General features: G+C 39.1%; 1 protein-coding gene across 3 annotated transcripts in view; it reads left to right on the top strand.

The window, feature by feature from the left end:
- LOC149232929 (diacylglycerol kinase 1-like) overlaps positions 1–24156 on the top strand; it is a 289276-nt gene that overhangs the window by 135628 nt on the left and 129492 nt on the right. For all 3 annotated transcript variants that reach the window (XM_089379555.1, XM_089379556.1, XM_089379554.1), the window contains exons 6-7: positions 13720–13843; positions 14521–14569. In XM_089379555.1, the coding sequence (XP_089235681.1) occupies positions 13720–13843; positions 14521–14569 (173 nt within the window). The remainder of the gene's footprint in view (positions 1–13719; positions 13844–14520; positions 14570–24156) is intronic.

Consider the following 24156-nt stretch of genomic DNA (forward strand, 5'->3'; position numbering starts at 1 on the left):
TTGTGTTGATGGTGTGTCTCTTCATGTTATTGTAAGCTTTGTTATGTGATTCATTTCCTTTCTATACTGCTGCATATTAAACAAATGAAGTGGTAAAGTTAGAATTCATGCTTGCCATGCTCTGCTTTCAAATTTGTTTAATTTCTATGTTTTCTACTGTCTAAAGAGAATTCAAATCCATTGTTTGCTCTCTTTAGCCTTCTTATCTCTCCTCCTGATCATCCACTTCAACTAAAGACATCTACACAAGCTCCTACCTTGCCCCAAAGACCCCCCTGCAGAAACTGTGTGAAATCCCCGCACCCTAAATTGCAGCTCCTCAATTTGCCACCAAAAACCCAAAAAACCCCTAAATCAACCTTTTAATCAGTTTACTAGCCTAATATCAGTGTTACCTTTGATTGGTCATCTCATCTCATTGAAGATTTGCCGAGATTGACCGGAGAGAGCCTTCTCCTGCCCCGTAGGGCTAGCTACGAGGCTGAATGGTTTGATGTAGCTTTGAGATTTGCCTTTCTCAGCCTGAGGTGAAATCTCAAGTGCTAACATACTGGCGACCATACTGGGGAGAACAACTGATCGTTTGCTCATTGACGTGTTATTTCATAAGTCTTAGACGGAGCCTGAAGTTACGCCAGGTAGCCTTCGAAAACGCTCTTGTTTTACATCAGCGTTAGTAGATAAACGCTGCTTCAGTCAATCTCCGTGAGCTTGTGAACGTAGCGCTTCATTGACACTTTACCCCAGTACATGTATCAAGTTCAGATCTGATTGTTGATGGTGGACAACGATCAGACACTTGAAAGGCTGAAATCATTCACTTGGCGACTCTAAATCAGTTTCGAGATCAGATCCAAAGACTCCACTGGAGGATGATCCCGACCAGCAAAAACATGAAAGGACAACATGGACAGATCAGGTACTCAAGTTGGAATTTCATCCAAGACATTTTGTTCTTTGTCATAAATTATTTCTTCTCTTTTCCCAAGAATGTCAAGAAGGCTTTGCAAAGTATATTGTATTTGAGAAAAGATCCTCGGCCTGCCGTTGATTCTTTCCCTTTGAAGATTGTGAATACCAAAGATTTGCATGCTTTTGAGCTTGATCAAGATCCTTTTTCCGAATTTTGTGATGAACCTCAAGCGACCAAGTCTGATTCTATACCTGCTGTACATATCCCTACACCTTGTAAAATTCCAGATCGGTATAAACCTCTTGTTTTACCTTCTGTTCTTCATGCTTTCCCCAAAAACTATGATCTATACTTGCCGATGTTTGATGGTGAATGTAAGAATGTCAAGGCTGAGTAACATGTGCAGAATTTTGAGAATTTTCTAGATCTTTTTGAAGTTGATGAAGAAGATGTTAGTATAAGGCTTTTTGCTCTTTCTTTGCAAGCCAAAGTGAAGAGTTGGTTCAAAGCCCTGCCTGATGCAAGCATCTCAGATTTCCAGCAGTTTGTCAAAGTTTTTCTCGACAGGTGGATGATCGGACAGAACCTTCTCTTGATTGTAGAAGAGTATAACCAGCTGAAAAGACTGCCAGGTGAGACAGTACAACAGTTTTCGGCCAGATTTAATCAAGTTTATTATTCGATGCCAGTTGATATAAGACCTTCTCCTAGATCTGCTCTCTTGCACTATCCGGGTGCCTTTGATCCGGAGATGGAGTTTCAGCTGAGAGAAAAGAATATTGCAACACTTCACGAGATGCAGAACAATGCAGTAGATGTAGAGGCTCATTTGCTGATCCGAAGGGCAAGAATGAAGGAAGAAGACATGAAAAACATAGATCCGGCCGAATCAACATCTTTTGAGGTGAAACTTGACATTTTGGTAAGTGCAGTGGAAAAGATGATGGACAAGATCAACTCAAGGAATGATTATGATGTTCATGGCGCGCTGATTGAAGAAGAACAAGTTGCTGATCCAAAACATTTTGTTTCTGATCCCAGTTGTCATAGTGATTGTTTTATAGATCATTGTGAAGAAGAGAGAGCTGTTGATATGACGTGTATGTTTGATGATGATTTGCCTCAGTTTGATGAGTATGATGATGATTATGTTCTCCAAACAGAAGCTAACCTTGCAGACGAACCAACAGCTAGTTTGTGGGAGGAAAAAGTTCATTTTCAGCAGCTCGAATACAATGTTCAGCCATCACATATCAGCTATGACATTGACGAGGAAAGTGCAGCAAAGTTTGAAGTAAGTGGAGGATCTTTGCCTTTTTGCTTTGATTCGTTTCAGTTCATCAGAGATAACTACCATGCAATCAGAAATCAAATGTCAACAAGTCTTGATTTGGACCATCTTGAGAGCAATGAAAATTTTGTTCAAGACTTCTCATATTCAGATTTGCAACCCCCGAAAGCCATTGATTGTCAAATTGCAGCTGAAGACTTGGAAGTGGACACACATGATTTAATGATTCAAGGTGACTCTGTACCATTTTGTTTTGAATCATTTCAGTTTTTGAAGGGTAGATTGCATAGTAAATCTTCAAATGAACAGCCTATAACAAATCAGAAATCTCTCAGTGTTAATGTTGAGGACGAGACAAATAACAAAATTCTTGAGCAGCGTGTAGCATCAGATTTGCAGCCACCAAATGAAATTGAAGGGCAGATTACATATGAAGCTGTGGAAGATGATTTGATGATGCCGGAAGATTCTATACCCTTTTGTTTCGAAGCATTTCAGTTTATAAGGCAGAATCTTCATAAAATCTCTCAAGAAAAAGATGAACAGCTAGAAGGATGTCATACATTTTCAATGGATACATTGCAGCAGTCTTTTCAAGTTTTTCATGATCCAATAGCTGATGTTTTGGATGAGGTTTGTAGTCAAAGTCTTGCTCCATTAACTACATGTGAGCTTGAAACATGTGCTGATATGAATTTGATCCGGCAGCCAGTTTCTTTGTCATTTTTAGCAGAGGTCTCGTCACAAGACTCAGATCAAAGTTTGCATTCATGGTATGAGGAAACGAGAAGTAATCTATTAGATGAGCTAAGTTCCAGTGTGCTTGAATTTCATGATCCTTATGCAGTGTTTTTGGAGGCGGATAGAGAATTTATATCATTCAATGGATCTGTTTCTAAGTTGTCATGGGAGTTGCCTTTCAGTAGTTCTCTCTTGTTGGTCATAAGTGAGAACTTGCGGAGATTTCAAACAGCAGATGAGATACTTACTTGGTTGCATTGGTTGTTTCATTTCACTTGATCAGGTGATGAATGAAACTGTTAGAGTAGGTTGTGATGAATAAGCTCCACTTTGAGCATCATTTTCAGTTTGTCGGTTGTGTTTAAGTATCGAGTCAGTTTTTAGTTGAGTCATGAGTCCTTTGTGAGTCAATTTTCAGTCTTGTTGTTAAGATTGTGTTGGTTTTCAGTCATGCATTTCAGCTTGAGTTTTTGACTCCATTGCCCAATGATTGAAAAGCACTGGTCTGCTCTCCCAGAGGTCTAAGGTTCTTGGCACCTCCAAGGAGATACCATCCCCATTGGAGCCAATGTTAGTGTCGGTCTTGAAAGCCCTCCATCAGTGATCAAAGCTCTTTGCATTTGCATTAGTGGGTGTCTCATCAGTGTCAAAATTTGCATCCCGTTAGGCATGCCATAATCCTGATGGAGGAGCTGGTCTATTCATACCCCTCTTGGCTTTGCTGGATCAGGTCATATCAGTCATTGAGTTTGTCAAGCTGCTCTTGTTTGGTTTTAATGTCAAAATTCTAGGTCTAGGGTTTTGGTCAGTTGTCTTAGCAAGGTCATGTCTCTGAAAGTCCTTGAGTGACCAGCAAGCCAGAGGGAGGATGGTAAACATGTTTCTTTGAAATTTTCATCATGTACAGTTCATTTTTAACCTTGGATTTAAAAACCCTGTTTTTAAAGCTAAGGTCATGATAATTTTTGTAAAAAGAATAAATTTCCAAAATGTTTTCAAAAAGGCAGCAACAACCCTGGTCCCCTTGCCACAGTCCTTCAGATGATCTACCTGCAAAAAGAATCAGGTCAAAGCACTCAAAAAGTCAACTTCAGGATAAAGGAAACCAAGAAAATCAATGTTTTAAAAAAGTGTCAAAATAGACTTTATAAAGTGGGTTTATGGATGAAATTTTTTCAAATGAGATTATAAAAGGTAATGTTCCCTCCTTTCACTCTCATTGTGCATTTCAAACTTGCAAGAGAGATTGTGAGAGAGTGATAGGCTAAGGAGGCGAAATTGCAACGGTTTCGGGCAGTTTGCAGGTGCGCGACCCGTCCAGGCTTGTGCGCGAGCCGTTGAGAGCCCTCCTGCAGTGTAAAAAATCAACGTGCGCGACCCGTTGGGAGGGGCGCGACCCGTTGAGGATTTCTCCACAAAAACTTGTCAGTGAGCTGCCAAGTGACCACAGACTTGCTCAATCTTCCTCCAAATCATCAAATTTGTTTGAGGTAGGCCATCTACATTTCAGTCGGTGGTTTGTCATGATTGATGGCTCTCATGCTTGTGTGCAAAAGTTGAATTGTGCAAGTGGATGAAATTTTAAATCATCATCTTCAGAGGTTCAGGTATAGAGGAGGCCACATAGAGGTGGAAAAGGTGGCCATCACAGGAGAAAGGAGCCTACTTCTTTGGCAGGTCTACAAGCTTGTCCTTTGGCAGTTTCTTGCTTTCAGTACATGTCCTGTTATGAGTTTTGTGAGAGGATCTCTCGGATTCAACACCACCAAGAGTTGGCCCACCTCTTTGTCTTGCACTTGCATGAAGGACATGTCAACCTTGCCGGGGTGGATTTCACTTTGACCCCCGAGGTGATTATACAGGCTACAGGGATTCCAAATGTTGGGGAGATATGAGAAAGTCCTTGATGAGTTATGGAGGATTCGAGGAGACCGAATCTTGAAAAGAAGGAGGCCCGGTGACCTATTGCTTGCTGACCGAGAGTCAACGCTCATTCAGGAGAATGTCCACTTGGAGAGGCTGTTGGCTAAAGCCAACCAAGAGAAAAAGCTGCTAAGGAACATGAAGAATCACTATTGGGCGAGGATGCATGTTTGCAAGGCAAAAATGAAAATGTTCCAAAGGAGGTTGACCGAGGCACTAAAACGGAGAAAAAGGCCAAATCCACTCCGTATCTTGGCTGAGGAATCCCTCAAGGATCATGACACCCACTAGCCTCTTCACAACACCAAGCACAAATTTTTTTGGAAGTTTTGGTTCATTTTTGGCATTTTTGGGAAATTTACAGGTTTTGGTTTCTCAACGGGTCTCACCCTCGGTGAGACCCTTTGTCATCGTAGCTCCGTTTTGCAAAAACTCAACATTTTTGGATTTGTCATGCAAAGTTACACATGCCTATGGATGGACTTGAGTTTTCATGGAGTTTTGGGCCTCCAAACGGTCAAAATACAGCCAAATTTTGACTTTCTGCCCCTTTTTTGAGCTGCAGAAGTAGTCTTGGGAGAATTGACTTTTGACTGGGCAAATGACCTCCAAATCCAAAAATTCCGGTTGGGTTGGAAAGTAGACTCAGAGACCTTTCCAACGATCTATCCTGCACCTCATTTTGACACCGAGAAGGCCTCCAAACAGAGCTCCAAAGTGCGCGACCCGTTGAGAAAGTGTGCGCGACTCGTTGAGGAATTTGTGCCAGATTTTACCAGTTCGGCGAGAAAATCACTGTTTTCACCTAGTTTGACTTTTTGGGGTTCTAGATGATGGATTTTTATGTAATTATCATGACTCAAAGACACTTTTACTCTTCTTTAACACTTCTAGAAGTTTATTGAATGTAAATGGTAAATATTTAATGTATGGATAGGTTTCCTAGCTTATAGAGGCAAGTTGTTATGATTACCTATTATCTAGTGCTCAGTTTAGAAGTAGTTGAAACAGCTCCTAGGAAAGGGAGCTCGACCCCTAGAGGCGGGGAAAGAGGTTAGATCATCTATATTATGCTCATTTTCATAGTTGGACTCTTGAGGGAGAAGCTATCACTGTATTATTCACTTGTATCTCTGCAATTTTTGGCTAAGGAAGACCAGGGTTTTGCAGTCATCTTTGGGATTCTTGTGGACTCATTGTGTTGATGGTGTGTCTCTTCATGTTATTGTAAGCTTTGTTATGTGATTCATTTCCTTTCTATACTGCTGCATATTAAACAAATGAAGTGATAAAGTTAGAATTCATGCTTGCCATGCTCTGCTTTCAAATTTGTTTAATTTCTATGTTTTCTACTGTCTAAAGAGAATTCAAATCCATTGTTTGTTCTCTTTAGCCTTCTTATCTCTCCTCCTGATCATCCACTTCAGCTAAAGACATCTACACAAGCTCCTACCTTGCCCCAAAGACCCCCCTGCAGAAACTGTGTCAAATCCCCGCACCCTAAATTGCAGCTCCTCAATTTGCCACCAAAAACCCAAAAAACCCCTAAATCAACCTTTTAATCAGTTTACTAGCCTAATATCAGTGTTACCTTTGATTGGTCATCTCATCTCATTGAAGATTTGCCGAGATTGACCTGAGAGAGCCTTCTCCTGCCCCGTAGGGCTAGCTACGAGGCTGAATGGTTTGATGTAGCTTTGAGATTTGCCTTTCTCAGCCTGAGGTGAAATCTCAAGTGCTAACAGAGCAGATTCAAGCTATTCTATCACCAGGAGAGCCATGAGACCCATTTTGTGCCCCAAACACAAAACTGGGGTCCACATGATGATTTGCGTAGATATCTAGGGGGCAAGCCCTAGAGGATGATTTTTGGAGCCTTCTTGACTCAATTTGGCACCAAGGGAGCTCAACACATGCCTCCATGAGGCTCGTGGAATGATGGTGTCAGCATTTTGGCTCTCTTGTGGGTTAACTTTTATGATTTCACATTGGCTATGTAGTTGGCTTGTAACAAAATTAGTTTTTTCCCTCCATTTGACAACTAAGAGGGGATTTAGGCTAAAATTAGACTTGATTGGACATGTATAAATATGTGAGACCTCATTTAGTCTCTCCTCATCATTACACTTGGAATTCAACTTCTTGAGAAGAACTCACACTTGTTTCTTTTGGATGTTTTCGAAAGTTGGAAGCTATTTTTGATTGTCTTTGGAGCTACTTCCTTGGATAATGGATGGATATACTACATGTTGTTTTAAAGTGCTTATTGTTGAAGATTTTTTATCTTGAAATTGCCTAATGTATGGAATTGTTGCTTCTTGGTTATGCTTATTTGTGCCCTAATTGTTGAAAATTAATTTTAAAGTGCTATTTAGTTGAGTATTGCATTGTTATTTCATTCTACAACATGTAGTGAATGTTCCTAGTGGAGGAAATCTTTAATCTCTCCATCATAGCCCATTTTCTTCTGAAGTGGGTAAATGCTAAATGCCCTAGGACTTGAGCTTTTCTTTGAGAGCGTTTTGCTTGTTTGAAGCATTGTACCATTATTGAGCCTCTCTTTTGAATGAGCTCCAGCTTGATCACTTTGTGCCTTATACATCGCATCTCTATTTTAAGTGATCTCCTTCCTACTGGGACTTCTCCCATTCGTGAAGGTTTGTAAAGAGCAAGGGGTTTTGGTTGAGGTGACATTGGGCCTCTACCTCATTGTTAGCACTTTGTCCAGTTGTTGTCTTGTAGGGTTTCCCTATCCAAGGCCTGCTAGATTTTGTGGAAATAGGCCCCTAGGGGTGCCACGTTTGTATCTTATGTGTCAGACATCAGGCACGCTAGGACATGTGTCCTAAAGCAAGACACATGCCCTAGGCATGTGCTACCTTTTCGACACTAAAAAAACATTCTTTCATTGCTACTTTCTCACTTTTAGTGTTATAGAAAGAGCTCTTATGGTCTCTCATTGTGTAGGTGAAACCGTGAAGGGTAAAATTGAGATTTGAAGGGATTCCAAGTGTTTTGTAAATGTTCCACTTTCAAAAAAAATGGATCTTTATGCCTATATTTCATTTTTGCATATATATATATAGTGCACCCTCCTTGTCTTGTTTCTGAGGTTCACATGTCTTGTGTTGGACATTGTAATTCTGTGTCCTTTGTGCCTTGTGTCTTCCGTGTAATGTGACTTAGGTATTAAATAATTTTTTTGTGTTTTGATAGTTTTATTCATAGCTCTATACAATTTGTTAGTGAAATATCAAGACATTGAAAATAAGGTGTGAAATAGTAAATGTTCAAAAGATGAAATGCATGATATAAATTATTGCATTCATATTAGAAACTCTTTATACAACTCTTTTGTTGTTGGCCAAAACATGACAACTTGTGAGTTGAATTTGGTCAATGAGTTTGACTTGTTGATTCAACAAAAGACTCCAATGTCTCTGTATAAAGCCTAAGAAAATATGCTCATGTCCCTATACATCCTAGGAATACTTTTGTCTCAAAATTTGTTTTTTCTTTTATATTTTTATACTGGGCAAGTTTTTCCCAAGTTGAGTTGATTTCTTTACTCTTTTTCCTCGTTGCGTTTTATTCCAACTTTACTGTGGTAACTATCTATTGATTGAGGAAAATGTGTCTTAAGCACTCTTCCTGCCCTTGTTGATCTACGTGAAGGTTTTTGTATGAATGATAACATGTTTTGAGTGTAGTGACATTATACAAAAAGTCTTAAAATTACTGTATTATACAAAAATAAAACCAAGGGGGGCAAATTCTTTGCAGATTTACAAGTCAAACTTGCTGACCAAGTCAATGACCCACTGGTACTTTTAGTTGGAGGGTTTGATCTGCAAGTACTTGTGGGTCAAGTCCAGGTGGATGTCGATATTTGTAGGATCAAAAAGGTACTTCTACATAGGTCTAAGTGTCTAGACGCGTGAAAGTTGCCTAATTGACCTTTAATTGCTTTAATTATTATAGAAATTGACTTTTTGTAAGATAAAGTGAGTTATTCTTATGAAATGCAAAGATTATTTGCGTTAATGAATTAGATGGATCTCAGCCATTGATCTCAAGTGATGTTGAGATCTAATCTCAATCGCCAATAACTCTGGAGATTAAGGTTGTTGATTCGGTCAGTGACTCATACTTATAAAGGAAGGCTAGGCCAAGGGAGAAGATAGATGTTTGAGTGCAAGATACAATGAGATAGTGAGATCTCAGTGATTGGGTGGAGAAGGAATTAAATCCAAGTGTGCAGGGTTCGAGGAAGAGTGCAAGGGAAGGATCCAACAAACAGATCGAAAGACAGATAAAGGGTTTGATAAGCTAGGTTAATTCCAGGGTCTTGTTGTATTTGTATTTTTCCTCAAAGGGCCATTATCCTTGGAAGGCAGCCATGGTATGCTGTAGATATTAATTATTGAAACAACAGATTTTGAAGAACATAAATTATGTGTGCATGTGTATGAGATTGGTGTTTTAATTTTCTTTTGTTGTTATATTTTATTTACGTTTTAAAATCGTTGATGTGCTTTTTATTTAGTAGATATATAGTACTAAGTAATTTACAACAAGAAATTTGCTAGGGTTAGAAATTAACAGTTGGCCTTGTTGCCACACAATCTAGCAGGGCCCCTATGGGATAACTACTAGGCCAAGTGACGACAATGGGACATTGACTCACTGTTAAAATTGGCAACTAGGGCCAAACTCCATGTGGGTCATCTTATTAATCGTAGCTAATATTTTTCTTGGATCCCTCTCATCGAGAGGTGTAGGATTGATCTAAAGATCATCTGATTCCAATAAGTATTCATGGAGATATGAATTTATTTGTGTTATGGGCAATTCGTCAAGGTTGGCCAACAACCAAATATACACCACTTATGCTCAACGTTTTAGTAGAAATAAAGGTGCCTTGAATCATTTGAGAACACACTCTCATCTCTCTTGATCTCTCCTCTCCACTTGTTTGGGTTGTCCTCTCTCAAAGAGGACGTAGTGGAAAGGGTCTTCTTAGAGATCCCTAGATGCAGTCAACTAAAGGGCCCTAGCCACAGTCTTATGAGGAGATCCATTTGCAGGTTAGAAGAGACCTATATGTAGCTCAAAGAAACCCCTATATGTTGTCAAGAGGGAGACATATTCGTAGCTCAAGGAGGAAGCCTAGCCACTGTCCAAACAGGGAGATCTAGCCACAGTAAAGGAGGCCTATGCACAACTGAAGGAGAAGCCCTAATGTGCTGTCCTAAAAGTGCCCTAGCTGTAGGTCAAAGGTGCCTTAATCTTAGGCCCTAATCCACTGTAAAGAGAGCTCCTAAACATAACTAAGGGAATCCCTAATCCGCAGTCATAAAGGAGACTAGAACATTGTCAAGGATGGTCCTACTTGCTGTCAAGAAAGCTCCAATACACAACAAATAGGTAGCCCTAATTCACTGTCCCTAGAGAGGCCCTAAATCCACTGTCCTAAGAAGCTCTATATTTGTAATCAAAGAAGCCTAAAGCCACTATCAATGGATCCCTAATACTCAACCATGTAAGGACCCTAAGACGCAGCACAGGTAGCCTTAGAACACAACAAGAAAGTGCAGTGTTCCACGAGGACTCCCCCCCCCCTAGGGGTCTAGCTTCCTCGCTCCCTCGTGCTCCGGGGACTTGGGGATGAGTAGGGGACGTTTCCCCATGCTCCCAAAAATGAGGAAACTCAGGGGGACGTGCTAGGGGGTCGTTTCCCTTTCCTAAGTTGGCATTTTCGACAAGGGGGACGAGGGGGGTCATTTCCCTTCTACATCTTCCACTGCTAACATTTTGGAGGTTGATAATATGACAGGGTGTAAGGTTCCAACATCAAGTCGTATCCTGATCTCACATATGTAGAGCACGTTTTGTTGCAGGATGAAGAAATGACTCAACCCCGTCACTAATAAGTAATATAATTGTTAATATTTCTAGATACCAGAGTCTCCAAGGTATAAGTACACGCACCGCCCTCATATTCTTTAAATAACATCACTCGCATTCCTATATTGCTAGAAAACACCATATTTTGATCACTCCAAATATATATACATAAACTCCACGATGTGCATATTCGTTTGACGAAATGGTGTACGAAATTTTCATATAGAATTTATATACACGTTGGAATAAAGTGGTTGACTGAAGACGCTCCCTTCTCAGCATTATATTTGTATTTTTGATGACTTTATAGATACAATGATTTCTGTCGCTGACTTAATATATGTGTCTGGTTTAGCAGAATTGTCAAGATCTCTCGAGATTTGAAATGAATATAATTATGCTATTAAGCAGCCGCTATTCTTGAAAGTTTGAAGCAACGCCCGCTCAGACCGCATGGCCTTTAATCCCGTAAGAAGCTAAGGATTTCAAGGGAAGATTGCCATGGCTTGTGAGAAAAATTGTATTGCTAAGCGGCTCATCCTTAATTTCACACTGTGCTTTATAAAGTTGTTCTTGCAGGTCTAAAAGAAAACATTCGATTTGATTGTTATGGGTAAAATTGGGATTGAATTTTGTAATACATTGTTTAGTTTAAGTGGTTTGGTTTGGTTTGGTGAATTTTGCAATAGATTGTTTAGTTTATGATGTATGATTATAAATTAGAATTTAAATCTATATGATATTAGAAATTTAGATAATGATATTCATATAAATGATCATGCTTTGTAGCTTTTCAATTCAAACCCAATTGTCATAGTGGACTCAATTAATAAATTATATTTTATATTTATAAGTTTTTAAGACCCTGACGCTCCCCCACGTTTCCTAGAAAATGGTGGGGAGCTTTTGCATCGGCTGCTGCCGCGCCTCCTTGCTCCCTCGCCCCCTCGTCCTGGAACCTTGGTCGAACATTGAGAAAGTGTCTTAAAGGTACAAGAATGGACAATGTGTTTGCTGTAGGTGTTTGTGTGATAAAGGAAGACTGAAGGGCGGAAGAGGAGGTTGTGTATCTTGCTAGAAGGCTGAGGATAGAGGGAGTTGTTTGAGAGATCGTAAAGGATGGAATAGTCCTCCAGAAAGGCTGCCTTAGACTTGTTCTAAGGGATGTATAATGCTCTTGTAATAAGAGATGGACAATGCCATTGTCAAAGGTTAGAAGTATTGCATTGAGGATCAGTCAGCTAAGTAAGGAGCAGAGTGGTGGTGTAATCATCTTGGAGAACCAGTTGAAGAATGAAGACTGAGGAGCTACACATCTAGATGCAGCAGTTATATGCAGCATGACAGTTAGTGGACAATATGCACAACAACATGTAATGATTGCAACATAGTGATGATAGTATGTACAGTAGCGTGTATAGGTACAACTGTTGCATAGTGGAGGCAGTGTGTATAGAAGCATGTATGGGTACAACCATGACTGGTTGCATTTCTGTGACAAGAGCAACTCAATGAATGGGTGCAACATGATGACGAGATGCAGCACGATGGAGAATCAGTTGAAGCAGCTTGTCTTCAACTGATCTCATGTATCATCTTCTTAGAGATGATCTATGCTCTTATCTAGATAAGTCAAAGTGTTGACTTTTGTTGTAAATGTACTATCTCTCTCTCTCTCTCTGTGCTGAACTATTGAAGAACATATAAGAAGAATTGATCAAGGGTTTCCCCACATTGGGGTTTGTCCCTGGCTAGTGCCACATCTTGTGTCCTCTTGTCTTGGCTTGTCTTCTGCGATTTATATTTATGTTCTATTTGCAGTTTACTCTAATGTTGATGTGATTGCTAATTTGGAAAGATATGTGAAAATTTAAATAAATTGCACTAAGCATAGAACATACCTAAAATTTACAGACGGGAGGAGTCTCGTGAGAAGGGAATCACTTAGAATGAGTTGGTCAATGATTTAGGTGTGAATTGATTCCACAAAGTCCATTCAAGGAGAGACACAACAATGGCTCAATGCTTTAAGGAAGTTAACACGCATGTCAAGAAAGGCTTTGAGAGATCAAGACCTAGGGTTTTTAATATGATGATGATAATAGGTATGCCAAGGTCAAGAGTCTAGGAGATGGGGTAGGACCTCTCAAAGAAGCTCTATGTGATGATTTAACTCTTCTAAAGGGCTCTTCTCTCTCTTTGAAAGACCTAAGAAATACTTGCGCTAGACCTAGGGTTTTATGAATAATCGTGGGAAGAAATACTTATAAGTTACTCATTAGGTAAAGAAAAATGATGAAGTTAACATGCACTCCAAGAAAGGCTTTCAGAGATCAAGACCTAGGGTTTTGAATATGATGATGATAATAGGTATGCCTAAGGTCAAGAGTCTAGGAGATGGGGCATAACCTCTCAAAGAAGCTCTATGTGATGATTTAACTCTTCTAAAGGGCTCTTTCCACTCTTTGAAAGACCTAAGAAAGACTTGCGCTAGACCTAGGGTTTTATGAATAATCGTGGGAAGAAATACTTCCAAGGTACTCACTAGGTCAAGGCAAATGATGAACAAATCCCTTAGCATGTAGTGTGGTTCAATGCTATTTATATTTTTAATCTTGATACTTGGAGTCTTGGACTACTGTAGGTCTTAGCTTATGAGTTTCTGCAAAGTCTATTTATTATAATGTTATACTTGCATACAAGCTGAATATTTATTCAAGAAGATGAATCCTATTTTTAATGTAATATACTTAGCTTTTTAATATTTATAAAATAAAATAATGTCAATGTAGTAAATATTTCTGACTATACAGGCCTTATTAGGTGCGATTAGGAAGATTCTGAAATAGCTTTTTTCAACAGTTTTTCATTTTTGATTTTTTTTTTCTTGGGTGTGGATGTTCTTTTTCTTAAACACTATTACTAATTGTAACTGTCTTGGCAGTTGGCATATACGCATGAGGATGCGAATTCCAGAAGAAGGTCCACTCGATCCGGTAGCACCTTTAGAACTGCCACATTCTCTTCATGCTTTCAAACGCCTTTCTCAATCGGATGTACTGAATGAGGTGGTTGAACTTTCTCTAGTGTGCTCTGTTCAAACCTGATTCATATTCTCATATACTAGTTCAAATCCATACTGATGCCCATTATGTTTATCCAAGTAGTAAAATATTACTTAGCATGCCTGCAGATCATCTGCAGAATAGCTATGAATTATGAATTTATGGATTTGAGATAAAAATGCATATATGTAATCTAATAGGTATTTAATATACTTTTGATGGCTTCCAGTTAGCTTCTGTGTATTTCATATTTGACCGGTTTCACACAGTTAAAGATCTTTGTTTTGTCTTCAGCTGCTTCTATTCTCATTTTTTGTCATTGCATCTAATTTTAGTGTGGTCTTCTGCAGCCTCGTTTTTTGGTTGGCTATTATTACTGATTTGAGTCACCAGTCCCTTTCACCTATTTCTCCTTATGCTAGTTAATAGTTGTATGCAACCATACTATTTGATTCTCAAATAAATTTATTGTAATTTGATTTATCTCACTGAAGTCCTGAAGCTCTCTCTCTGTTATTTTCTCTCCCGATATTTTGAAGGTTGAAAACAAATTTACCACAGATATTAAGATGGATTATATAGAATCTTGTTGGCCTTATGCATCGAAAGCAAACTTTTCACTAAAATACAAATCAATAATTTGTTATTGAATATGCTGTTGGTGGTTTTTCTTTCTACAGGAAGGATATCATACCTTTCGTGGAGGATTTTGGAATTACTTCAGCCTAGGTGAGAATCTACACCTTCAAGAAGCCAGTAATGTGCATGCTTGATATTCTAGAAGAAGCGAAAATAAAAGTATTTTCAATAAATCTTGTCTCATCTTTTATGTGCACATCCACTTTTCAGGGCACAGAAAATGGGAAGGAGTATTTTTCTAGAGAGCACTATGTATGAGAAATGATGGTTGTCTTATATTTGAGTTTGGTCAGCTGTTTTTTTATATTTTTTGACCAGTAAAGTGAAATTAATTTTCAGTAAATTTAGAGATCTTGAAACATATATTCTGTAACTTCTTTTGCCAGGAATACTGTAGAGTGTAATATCAAATAATTATAAGATCTAAGAATTTCAATTGAAATATCCTAAAGGGGAAGATATAATACAGTAGAATGTCAAAATATGGTTTACACGTGTTTTACCTTGGCCATCTGTTATCATTTGTTTTGATTGGTACAGATATTTTCAATGATTTTAGAATTCTCATGGAATGTTTACTCTTAGTACAGATGTTAAGTACTGGCTTTTGAACATGGATAACATAAGATGAAGGCAACTTGTAGTAAAGGAGGTTAGTATGTGTGCAGTCTACTCACACACACATAAATTAAAGAGTCCATGGAAAAGCCATGGACGTAGAGACCCCAAGATACACACATTTGACTTTAAAGAATATATGCATGACATCCATTCAATACACATGATTAATGCAGCCACGGATTTGCTGTAGGAAGTATCTATAATGATCTGGAAATGATATCTTAAATCAATATTAAGGTATTACAGACTCGTGCAGGAATGCCTATATTACTTAGTGCAATGGATCGAAAAGATTGCGAATAATATAGACAATGAGTAGTTAAAAAACATAACAGACACTCACATCAACACAACAAATAATCAAGGAGTTCACCAGACTTCATGGCTACGTCTCCTGGTCTAGCTTTCAGTGTCGACCTCTATATTAAGTTTTTAAGAATAGATTATTACAAGAGTGAGCTCAAAACAGAGTCTCAACCAACAGTGACATCAAAGAGGGATCTGCTTGAAAACCTCGAGTCTAAAAGAGTGCACAGACTCTCCCTCTGTCCTGTTCCTCTATTCAATCTACCTCAATCTGACTGTCTTTTTGTGACTGTCTTCCATTGCCTTGCTTTCTGTGCTACCATTGAATGGCTTTTAAGCCTATCGGCGCTGTCGGTTTGCATTCATTTTCGGGCTCTCTGGCTCCTAGCCGCTATCTGTTCAAATCCTTGTTGAGCGTTAAACAATCATTGCAAAACGCTCTAAGGTATGGTGGCCACCTGTTTTCAAACGAAAAGGACCAGCGCGGGTGAAAATCCCAAAGAATCGCTTCTCTGTTTACACAAAGAAATACACAGGAAATACTCTAAAAATAGTGACAATTTCCGCCAAGCCGGACTTCAAATGATATTGAATCCGACCTATAATCCTATCGGGTTCGTGCTTGATCGCTATCGCAAGTCGCAACGCTACAGTCATAATCCCTTTGTATTTGGTCCACAGCGGCAATACACAGAAATACATAGGAAAATGCTTATTATCAGACTTCAAATTTTATACAGCCGCATCTATAAGCCCTTTCAGGACGCCCTGATCGCAATCACATATTGCATGTCAACGGCCTTTTGTACTTGGTTCCGATCCCATTCCTCTGCTAATCGCCAATTGGCACCATCGGCCCATCGCAATCGCAATCGCATTACTTGCGGCCTATCGACATCACCCCTTTGCATTGTTGCGATGCGATAAGTCGCAATCGCATATCGCTGAGTCTCTGGGCCTGCGGTAAGTCCTCCCTTTGGAAATCTGCGATGCGATATTGTAATCTCGGCCGTTGATCTGCACGCTCGATCAACGGTCCACGTTGTGTCGCTGGGTCGCAGTCGCATTTCCCATAAGGTTGCCTCTGATACACTCTGCCGATGTGATATCACCAAACTCTTTGATGCGATTCGCCAATTTGATCTGGATCGTTGATCGGTCTGATTCAACGGCTCCTGTGTAGCGGCAGTTAGACCTCCGATTAGTTTTGTTTTCCGCCATTCTTAGTGTTTTTCTTCGATACTTTGTTTCCGATATTATTAAAGACTTAGACTTAGAGGTTTTAGGATCCATTTTGGATCATATAGCGTGTATCATTGGGATGCAAGGCTTTCTGCTTGCTAACTAGTCGAAAGATTAACATGATCAGTGAAGAATTTACTTTGGATGACATATAAACACTTAACCAAGCTCTCATTTTCCAATGCATTGCCAAATTATGCTACCCTACATAGTTCATCTAGGGTTTATGAAATGATTGCGCTGTTATAGATAGCAAGCTGAATTATGGAATTATAACAACAACATACAACTAGCATGAATGGTTGAAAGTGAAATTCCTTCAGTTTAAATGGGTCATAGAATTTGTAGATTAACATGCTTCCATAGTCTTTATAATCATCTTCTTCATGCACAAGTACTTCAACAATCTATTGTCTGTATCCAATCTAAGGTAACTTTGAATATTGGCCTTTGATTGCATTTATAGCCCATTTAGATTCTCTTGAGTGCTATCCAATCACTTTAATTCCTACGTTTTCAATTGCTAGTTGATTAGCACTTGCATTTGTTCATATGTTAGGTTTTGTCCTATTTTTCTATTGAAATTCCCTTGCACCCTAGGTCTGGTCTATGACTAGACTAACACATAGACACACTAGCAGCACTCAACATTGAACAACTTTGCACAGCAAAATATAACAACAAACAGATCAACAACAGTACACAAGATTTTGGCCCAAATCACATTCCTTATTAGTCCATCAATAAGAAAACACTAGGGCTCCTGTACTAGGGATCATGGCCCTTTAGAAACCTTGATGCAATGCTAGTATACACCATCAAATCTTTGACCGAAACACTAGGGCTGAGGCTTAATCCTTCAGGCCCTCATCTGCCCACGAAAACAAAGACAAACTAACTTGACTTGTTGTAGCAGTCCTTTGCCTTCAGCCCTTTCTTTCCTCATTGTCCTTGATGTACCTTGCTGTAGCTCATGTCCTTGACTGCTATAGACTTCTTTCATCACATGATCAGCTCCTTTTGATCACTATCTCCCTTGCTGCCCATCTAGCAGACTGCTTGTCTTGCTGTCCAAGCGACTGCACACCTGGCATCTAAGTCACATGACATGAGGACATGGGACATGAAGGACAGGTTTTATATATAAATTAAAAAAATCAGTGTTGATAATATCGCTGAGATATCGACGATATTCGGAAATATCGCGATATTTTCGGCGAGCCGATATATCGCCGACAAAATATCGCCAATGTCACACGGTTCGAGTTCTAGTTCGAGTTCGACAATGATTAAGTTCGATTCGAATTCGAATTTTTCGATCAGGTTCGAATGAGGTTTGGCATTAGGTTCGACTATACATATTTTTCAATATATATATATTTATATTTATATATCTAAATATGACAAAATAATAGAAAATTCAAAATCAATCCATAAACACATGAACACAAATTCTTATTAGTAAACATACAAAATTAAAAGACAAACAAATTTAAAAAAAATCCAGAAAAAAAAAAATATATATATATATATATATATCAAAAAGCTAACAGCCGTATATATATACAGCAAAAAGCTAACAGTCGGGACTACGCACAATCGTCACCGCTACTTACAAAGCGGACCCATTGTGCGACTGTTTCCCATTTTTTCCGTCAATACGAATGAATCTTATCTTGCCGGACGACGCACAACCGTCACCGCTACTTTATTCGGTAAATAAAACAGAGCGGACCCATTGTCCGACACTTTCCCATTTTCTCAATCAATACAAATGAATCTTATCTTGCTTTCAGTATTTTCCACATACATATATTTATTTAAAACAGGGACCGACGATGTCTTGGTTGATATCGATGCTATCCTTACGCACCATCATTCTCCGCGCTGCAGTCAATTCTTGGGGGTCCGCGCCATCACGATATTTCTTTCTTACCAAGTTACCATATCACATCTCATCTTTGCAAACCAATTCGCGTCTCAGTTCTTTTAAATTTTTCCAAGACTGATATTGAATAAGAATTCAAATTCGCCGAACTTGAACGAACCTAAAAAAAAATTTACGGGTTCGGCGAATTTCGAACCTGAAGCTTCAGGTTCGCCGAACCCTGTGACAGAGAATATCGCAATATTTTTGGCTTTTGAAAATATCACATAATTTCTGAAATATCGCCGATATTTCGGAAAATATTGCGCGACAATCGAAAATATCGCCGGGTGACTGTAAAAAATTTCTGCACAGCCTATAAAAGTCCGATTTTGGTTTTTTTCATATCATTTTCATTTCTGATTGCTGGAGAAGGAAGGGGAGAGCTATGTGGTTGCTGCCAAGGAGGGTTTGAGCGTTCTAGGCCCTAGTATTGATATGCTATTCATGGTAATGTTAAATTCTTAAAGTAAAAGTGACATTCTCCTTAATCTTCACTTTCATCCTTTTACTTAAATTTTTAACATTACCATGAAATGACTCAGGATGTTTGAGAGTGGTTCCGGCCTCATTGGATTTCATATGGAGAAAGTAGAATTTTAGATTTCATTCAAAATGCAGCAAACTTATCAGTTTTTTAGGATTTCAGGATTGGGAGATTGTAATGTTTCCAGGTGACACCACTTGCCCAAGCTACCCCTACCACCAGTAGAGGATGTGGTCTACCTCCTATAGCTCCTACTTCTAGTTCTTCAGCTTCTAGAGCATAGCAAACTCCACTGCCAACTCCACCAGCACCAGCATCTACATCTAGAGGGAAAGGGAAAGTTGTGGCATTTTCTCGCAAGAGGGACAGAGGAAATCAATAGGATTAGACTTTAGTTATTTTCTTATGTGCTTGTAAGTTGTACATGAACAATGAACATTGAATATTCAAGAATCAAGACCAAGCATATCACATTCTAATTTCTAAATAGTAAATTTTGATTCTATTTATTTTTTTAAAGTGAACTATGAACTTGGAGAAGTAATTATATTTTAATTTGATTAGATAAGCTGCAACCTGCAATTTAATATGGATAAAAAATTATATTTTGGTATATATATATATATAGATAGATATAAAACGTGTCCCCCGTGTCTTGTTTCCGGTCGTTGTGTTTCGTATTGAATACTCGTATTTACGTGTCCTCCGTGTCTCGTGTCCTCGTGTCATGTGACTTAGCTTAGACAATATTGATGTATTGTCTCCGTGGAGGGTGGAGTCTGAGGAGCCCCTCTTGGAGGAGTCACCTTCATGGTTAGAGCCAAGGGCAGATGATCCATTAGAGCAGGGGCAGCAAGAGGAGGACTTGGAGTCAGAGGAGCAGCATCACTAAGAGGAGGAGCAGGAAGAGGAGGAGGAGGACACTGCGGGAGCATCAACATCAACACCATCTGCTATAGATATAGGAGAGCATAGCCCCATACCTAGCACTCATTATTTGACATTAGGTGCAGAGGTAGGGTCAGGGCCTCCTACTACTAGGGGCACGCCTGGCAAACAACCCATCATGTCTTCCCGTAAAAGGGGGAGAGGGCAGTGATTTCAGATAGATAGCTGCTAGTTTTATTTGTTGTGCTACATATAACTCATGATGATGAGATACTTTTATATATGTGATGTTATTTTGTATTGGTTCTCCACATTTGAGTCCTTGAATGGACAATTATCAGGGATTAGCAGGATTTGGTATCGCCTTTAATGTATCATTTCTATTTGACATCATATATATCAGTGTTTTCTTCATATTTATGTGCCAATGTGTTTATTTCATGTTGTTATTGCTTTATATGTTTAAAAATCTGAAAAAAATGAATATATTATGCATTTTTTATGCTTGCCGATATCTGCCGATATTTTGCCGATATTTTCACCGATATTGCCAATAAGATATTTTCTGGACCCTCGCCGATATTTTCCCTATACCGATATTATCAACACTGAAAAAATACTGAAATATAGTGCCTGATCCATATTTTTTAGAAATTAGAACATCTATAAATATGAGTCACGATGATATCTATTAGTATTTAGCAATTTACTAATTTGCTATTTACAATTTTAGAACTAGTTAGTTTATTAATTTACTACAACAATGATGTTCACAGTTCAATATTCATTGTTCATGTTATTAGCAATTGTTCAAGCACATAAGAAACTAGAAATTTAGAAATATCATGATTGATAAAGTAAAACTAGAAATTTAGAAGTAGAATTTAGATATTAAAACCATAAATTGCAGATTTTCCATTAAGTCATCAAAATCAAAATGTATTACATAAATACCGAGGGAATGCTACTGGAAAATACAAAATCGAGCAGATACAAAATAGGTGGGAATATCATAGCTCATCAGTTGTACTGGTCATGAATCACTAGTCAAGATCCTATCAATAGTTGAGGTCCTCCTCCATGTCGTAATTGCCATCACTGCCACTTCCATCTGACTCTGTTTTATGCTCCTCTATGCCCAATCCAAGATCTGCTGCTGCATTTGTTGGTGTAGAGGAAGACCCCATAAGGAACTCGTAATCAAAAGCAATTGGCTCTAGCACTGGGTCATTAAAATCCATGTTGGCTAACACCAATTCAATATTGTCGTCCAAACCCATATCATCAGGAAACACATCCCACATCTTTGTCTTTCTCTTCAACGAGTCCTACCTCTGTCTAGAAATAAGATGAAGGTTGGTGTGCCACATACACCATTCGCTCTGGCCTAGATTGCTCAAGCTTGCTCTTTTTCAAACTATATAGATTCCCTTATGTGCTCCAATTCCTCTCACAACAAGAGGATGAACTATGAAGTGACTTGAGAGAGGACCCTCAAGGCTAACTGTTGTAGAATAGGGCATGCTGCCCCATGAGTTGCCCACCAAGCTAAGTCACAGGACACAACCTGCAAAATCCGCCCACACGTATCGATGATAGCCGCACGCTCAACAGTATTCCTCTCACAAACAGACAAAATTAACAAAAAAATTGAAAAAAATTAAGATACAATTCCTTTTACTTTTGGATTTTAGTGGGACACTTGTCACGACACATTAGAGCACGTGTCCGACATGGCCCAAACACGTGTCTTGATTTTAGGACAGGTTGAAAAGCGTGTCGGACAAGTTTTATGGGTCATGTCATGTCTGACATGCGGGATATAATACACGGGATCCCTAAGTGTCTTGCCCTGTGACTTAGCCTTGCAAGCTTATCCACACTTCAACTGCCCTGCTATAGGCTTCGGCCTTCCTCCAGCAACCCTCAACCTCCTCTAATCAAACCTTAGCCAAGCCTCGTTTAGCCATGAGGCTCTTGGTCACCCTGTTTTGTTCTTGTTCAAACTTCCTTTCTCTGCAAGTTGCTGCTACAATAGCCCTAGATAGACTACAAATCCTTTATGTTCTTTCTTGTACAAAACATGCCTCCAACCTGAGCCTTAACTTGGCCTCTTTTACTCAACTAGCTAACGGTGGTCTTCCTTAGGTTGCGGCCAGCCTACCTTGTCTGCAGGCAGCCCTGCAGCCCTGCGGCCACTGCGGCTTGCTTCTTGCTGTCCATACCACCACAAACACGACTCCTTTGATAGACTTCCTCATTCAACCTTCTCTTGGACAAATACTTATCTTGCTTGCTAACTCGACCTCCCTCTTCCTATTGGCAGTTGCTCCTGTTGACCACTACTGGTCAACTACCCATGCAGTACACCTCCTTTCTGTTGGCAGAGAAGGGTAGCTCCTGAGCGACATGTCCGTGCCAGCCTACAGTCATTGACAGCTTGATATTTCCTGTTGTAAACCCAGTCTGCACGTTTGAATTGTAAATAATCTAAGCAGATCAGAGTCATGTATGTAAAGTTGCCTAGGTGGACCTAACTTTCTAATGACAATCTGCGTCCCGGGAGGTTTTTAGTCTCACTGATCCATGGATCGGCAGAGTTTTCCTTCAAACCCGACCCCAAAGCCGGGATGCATTTCGTTATTAGGACTTTAGGAGAATCCTAGCGTGTTAATCTGCTAGATTATAGTTGTGTCGCAGATCTGGGTGGTCTATGAGGGTCTATGTTAAAGTGGGTTCGTCCCCTTAAGATGTAAATTGTAAAAGTCATGATGTAATGTGTCTTGAGGGTTGAGAAATGTTTAAATCCCCTCATGAGTCCTAGGTCCTAGGTCCTAGGGGATGTTTCCAACGGTTTGGTTCAAATGATCCATTTAGAAAATAAATAAAATATTAAAATTAAAAAAAAAAAAAAAAAAAAAAAAAATTCATAAAACAAAGCAAAAACCCTAAATAATAAAATAATAATATTTTTTGTAGACACATGCAAAATATCTTTTTTAAATAAAATCGACGGATGAGATCAAGAGGTGTCTTGATCCTCATCAACGGTCGAGATCAGTTCTACATGGATCACCCAAAACTAGCCGTTGGGATCATTTCCTTCTTATAGGGTCTTAGGGGGTCATTTTACAGGTTTATCTGATCTGTGAGTCTGTACTGAAAGCTCTCTTGTAAACTGATTTCTGATTAATAAAAAGACTTTGGGGTTCAAACTGGCTGGTGTTACTCTCTGGAATTGCTGTGAGATGTTTGCTTTTCTGCATATTTCAGTTTTCAGCAGTTAAAATAGCTGGTTTTTTTTCAGAGCATTGTGAGTACAGGTATCTTGCTCACGTGCTAGGGTTTGAATGTTGTAGGGTTTCTGGAATAATGGCAGGTATCTCCATTATTTCTTGAAATCTAGCAGCATTTCTTGCCCTCTTTGCTGATGTTTGCTTGAGGTGTGCAGGAAACCTTTAGGTGAAGGGTATTTGTGGGCGTTTGGGGAAGTTCTGGGCTGAACCAGCCGACTCCCACAGGCTGTTCTGTGCAGAGCCCAGCTGATTGTGCCCCGGGTTAATCTGTTAAAGTTTATTTCATGTTTTACATTGAGAAATTTTCTTTCTGCTCACAGTAAAGTTCAAATTTTCTGATATTTCAAAAGTATTACTGCAATCATGGTTAAATCTGGCTGTTCTAGAGCTGTAAAATTTTGATTTTAGGTAATTTTGAAGGGTTTTACTCCAAAATTTTGTATATCTGCCAAATGTCCTTTTCCTGCAGGATATCTGTCATCAGGGTTACAGAACTTTTCCTGATTTTGACATTCTACAAATTAAAAATCTGTGAACTGGCTTACGTTTCCATCCACTGCTGCCGTCTTTCACTGTGCCTGCGTTACCAGTCATCAAGGTGATTTCAAGCTGCAACAAGAGCGTATCCAGCATTGATATATACAGCCTGAACAAATTCGATCATCAAACTTGCAAGCATTGAAAATCAAAAGGCATTGTCTAAAAAAAATCGATTTCAAAGCCTGTCCTGTCCACCCGCAGCCAAAAATACTCTCCTTTCATCACGCAGACTTTCTGAATCGACGCATGGTAAGTCGGAATTCTGAAGCAACGCTCAGGTAATTTCCAGAACAAATTTGCATTTCAGCTAATCATTGATAAGGTACTGTTTCGGATTTGCAAAATTTTTGTTTGTTGAATATATACACAG

Source organism: Pinus tabuliformis, chromosome J, assembly GCF_031772625.1.
Source record: "Pinus tabuliformis cultivar Carrire ecotype Pingquan chromosome J, CPIR1, whole genome shotgun sequence".
Taxonomy (NCBI): Eukaryota; Viridiplantae; Streptophyta; class Pinopsida; order Pinales; family Pinaceae; genus Pinus; species Pinus tabuliformis.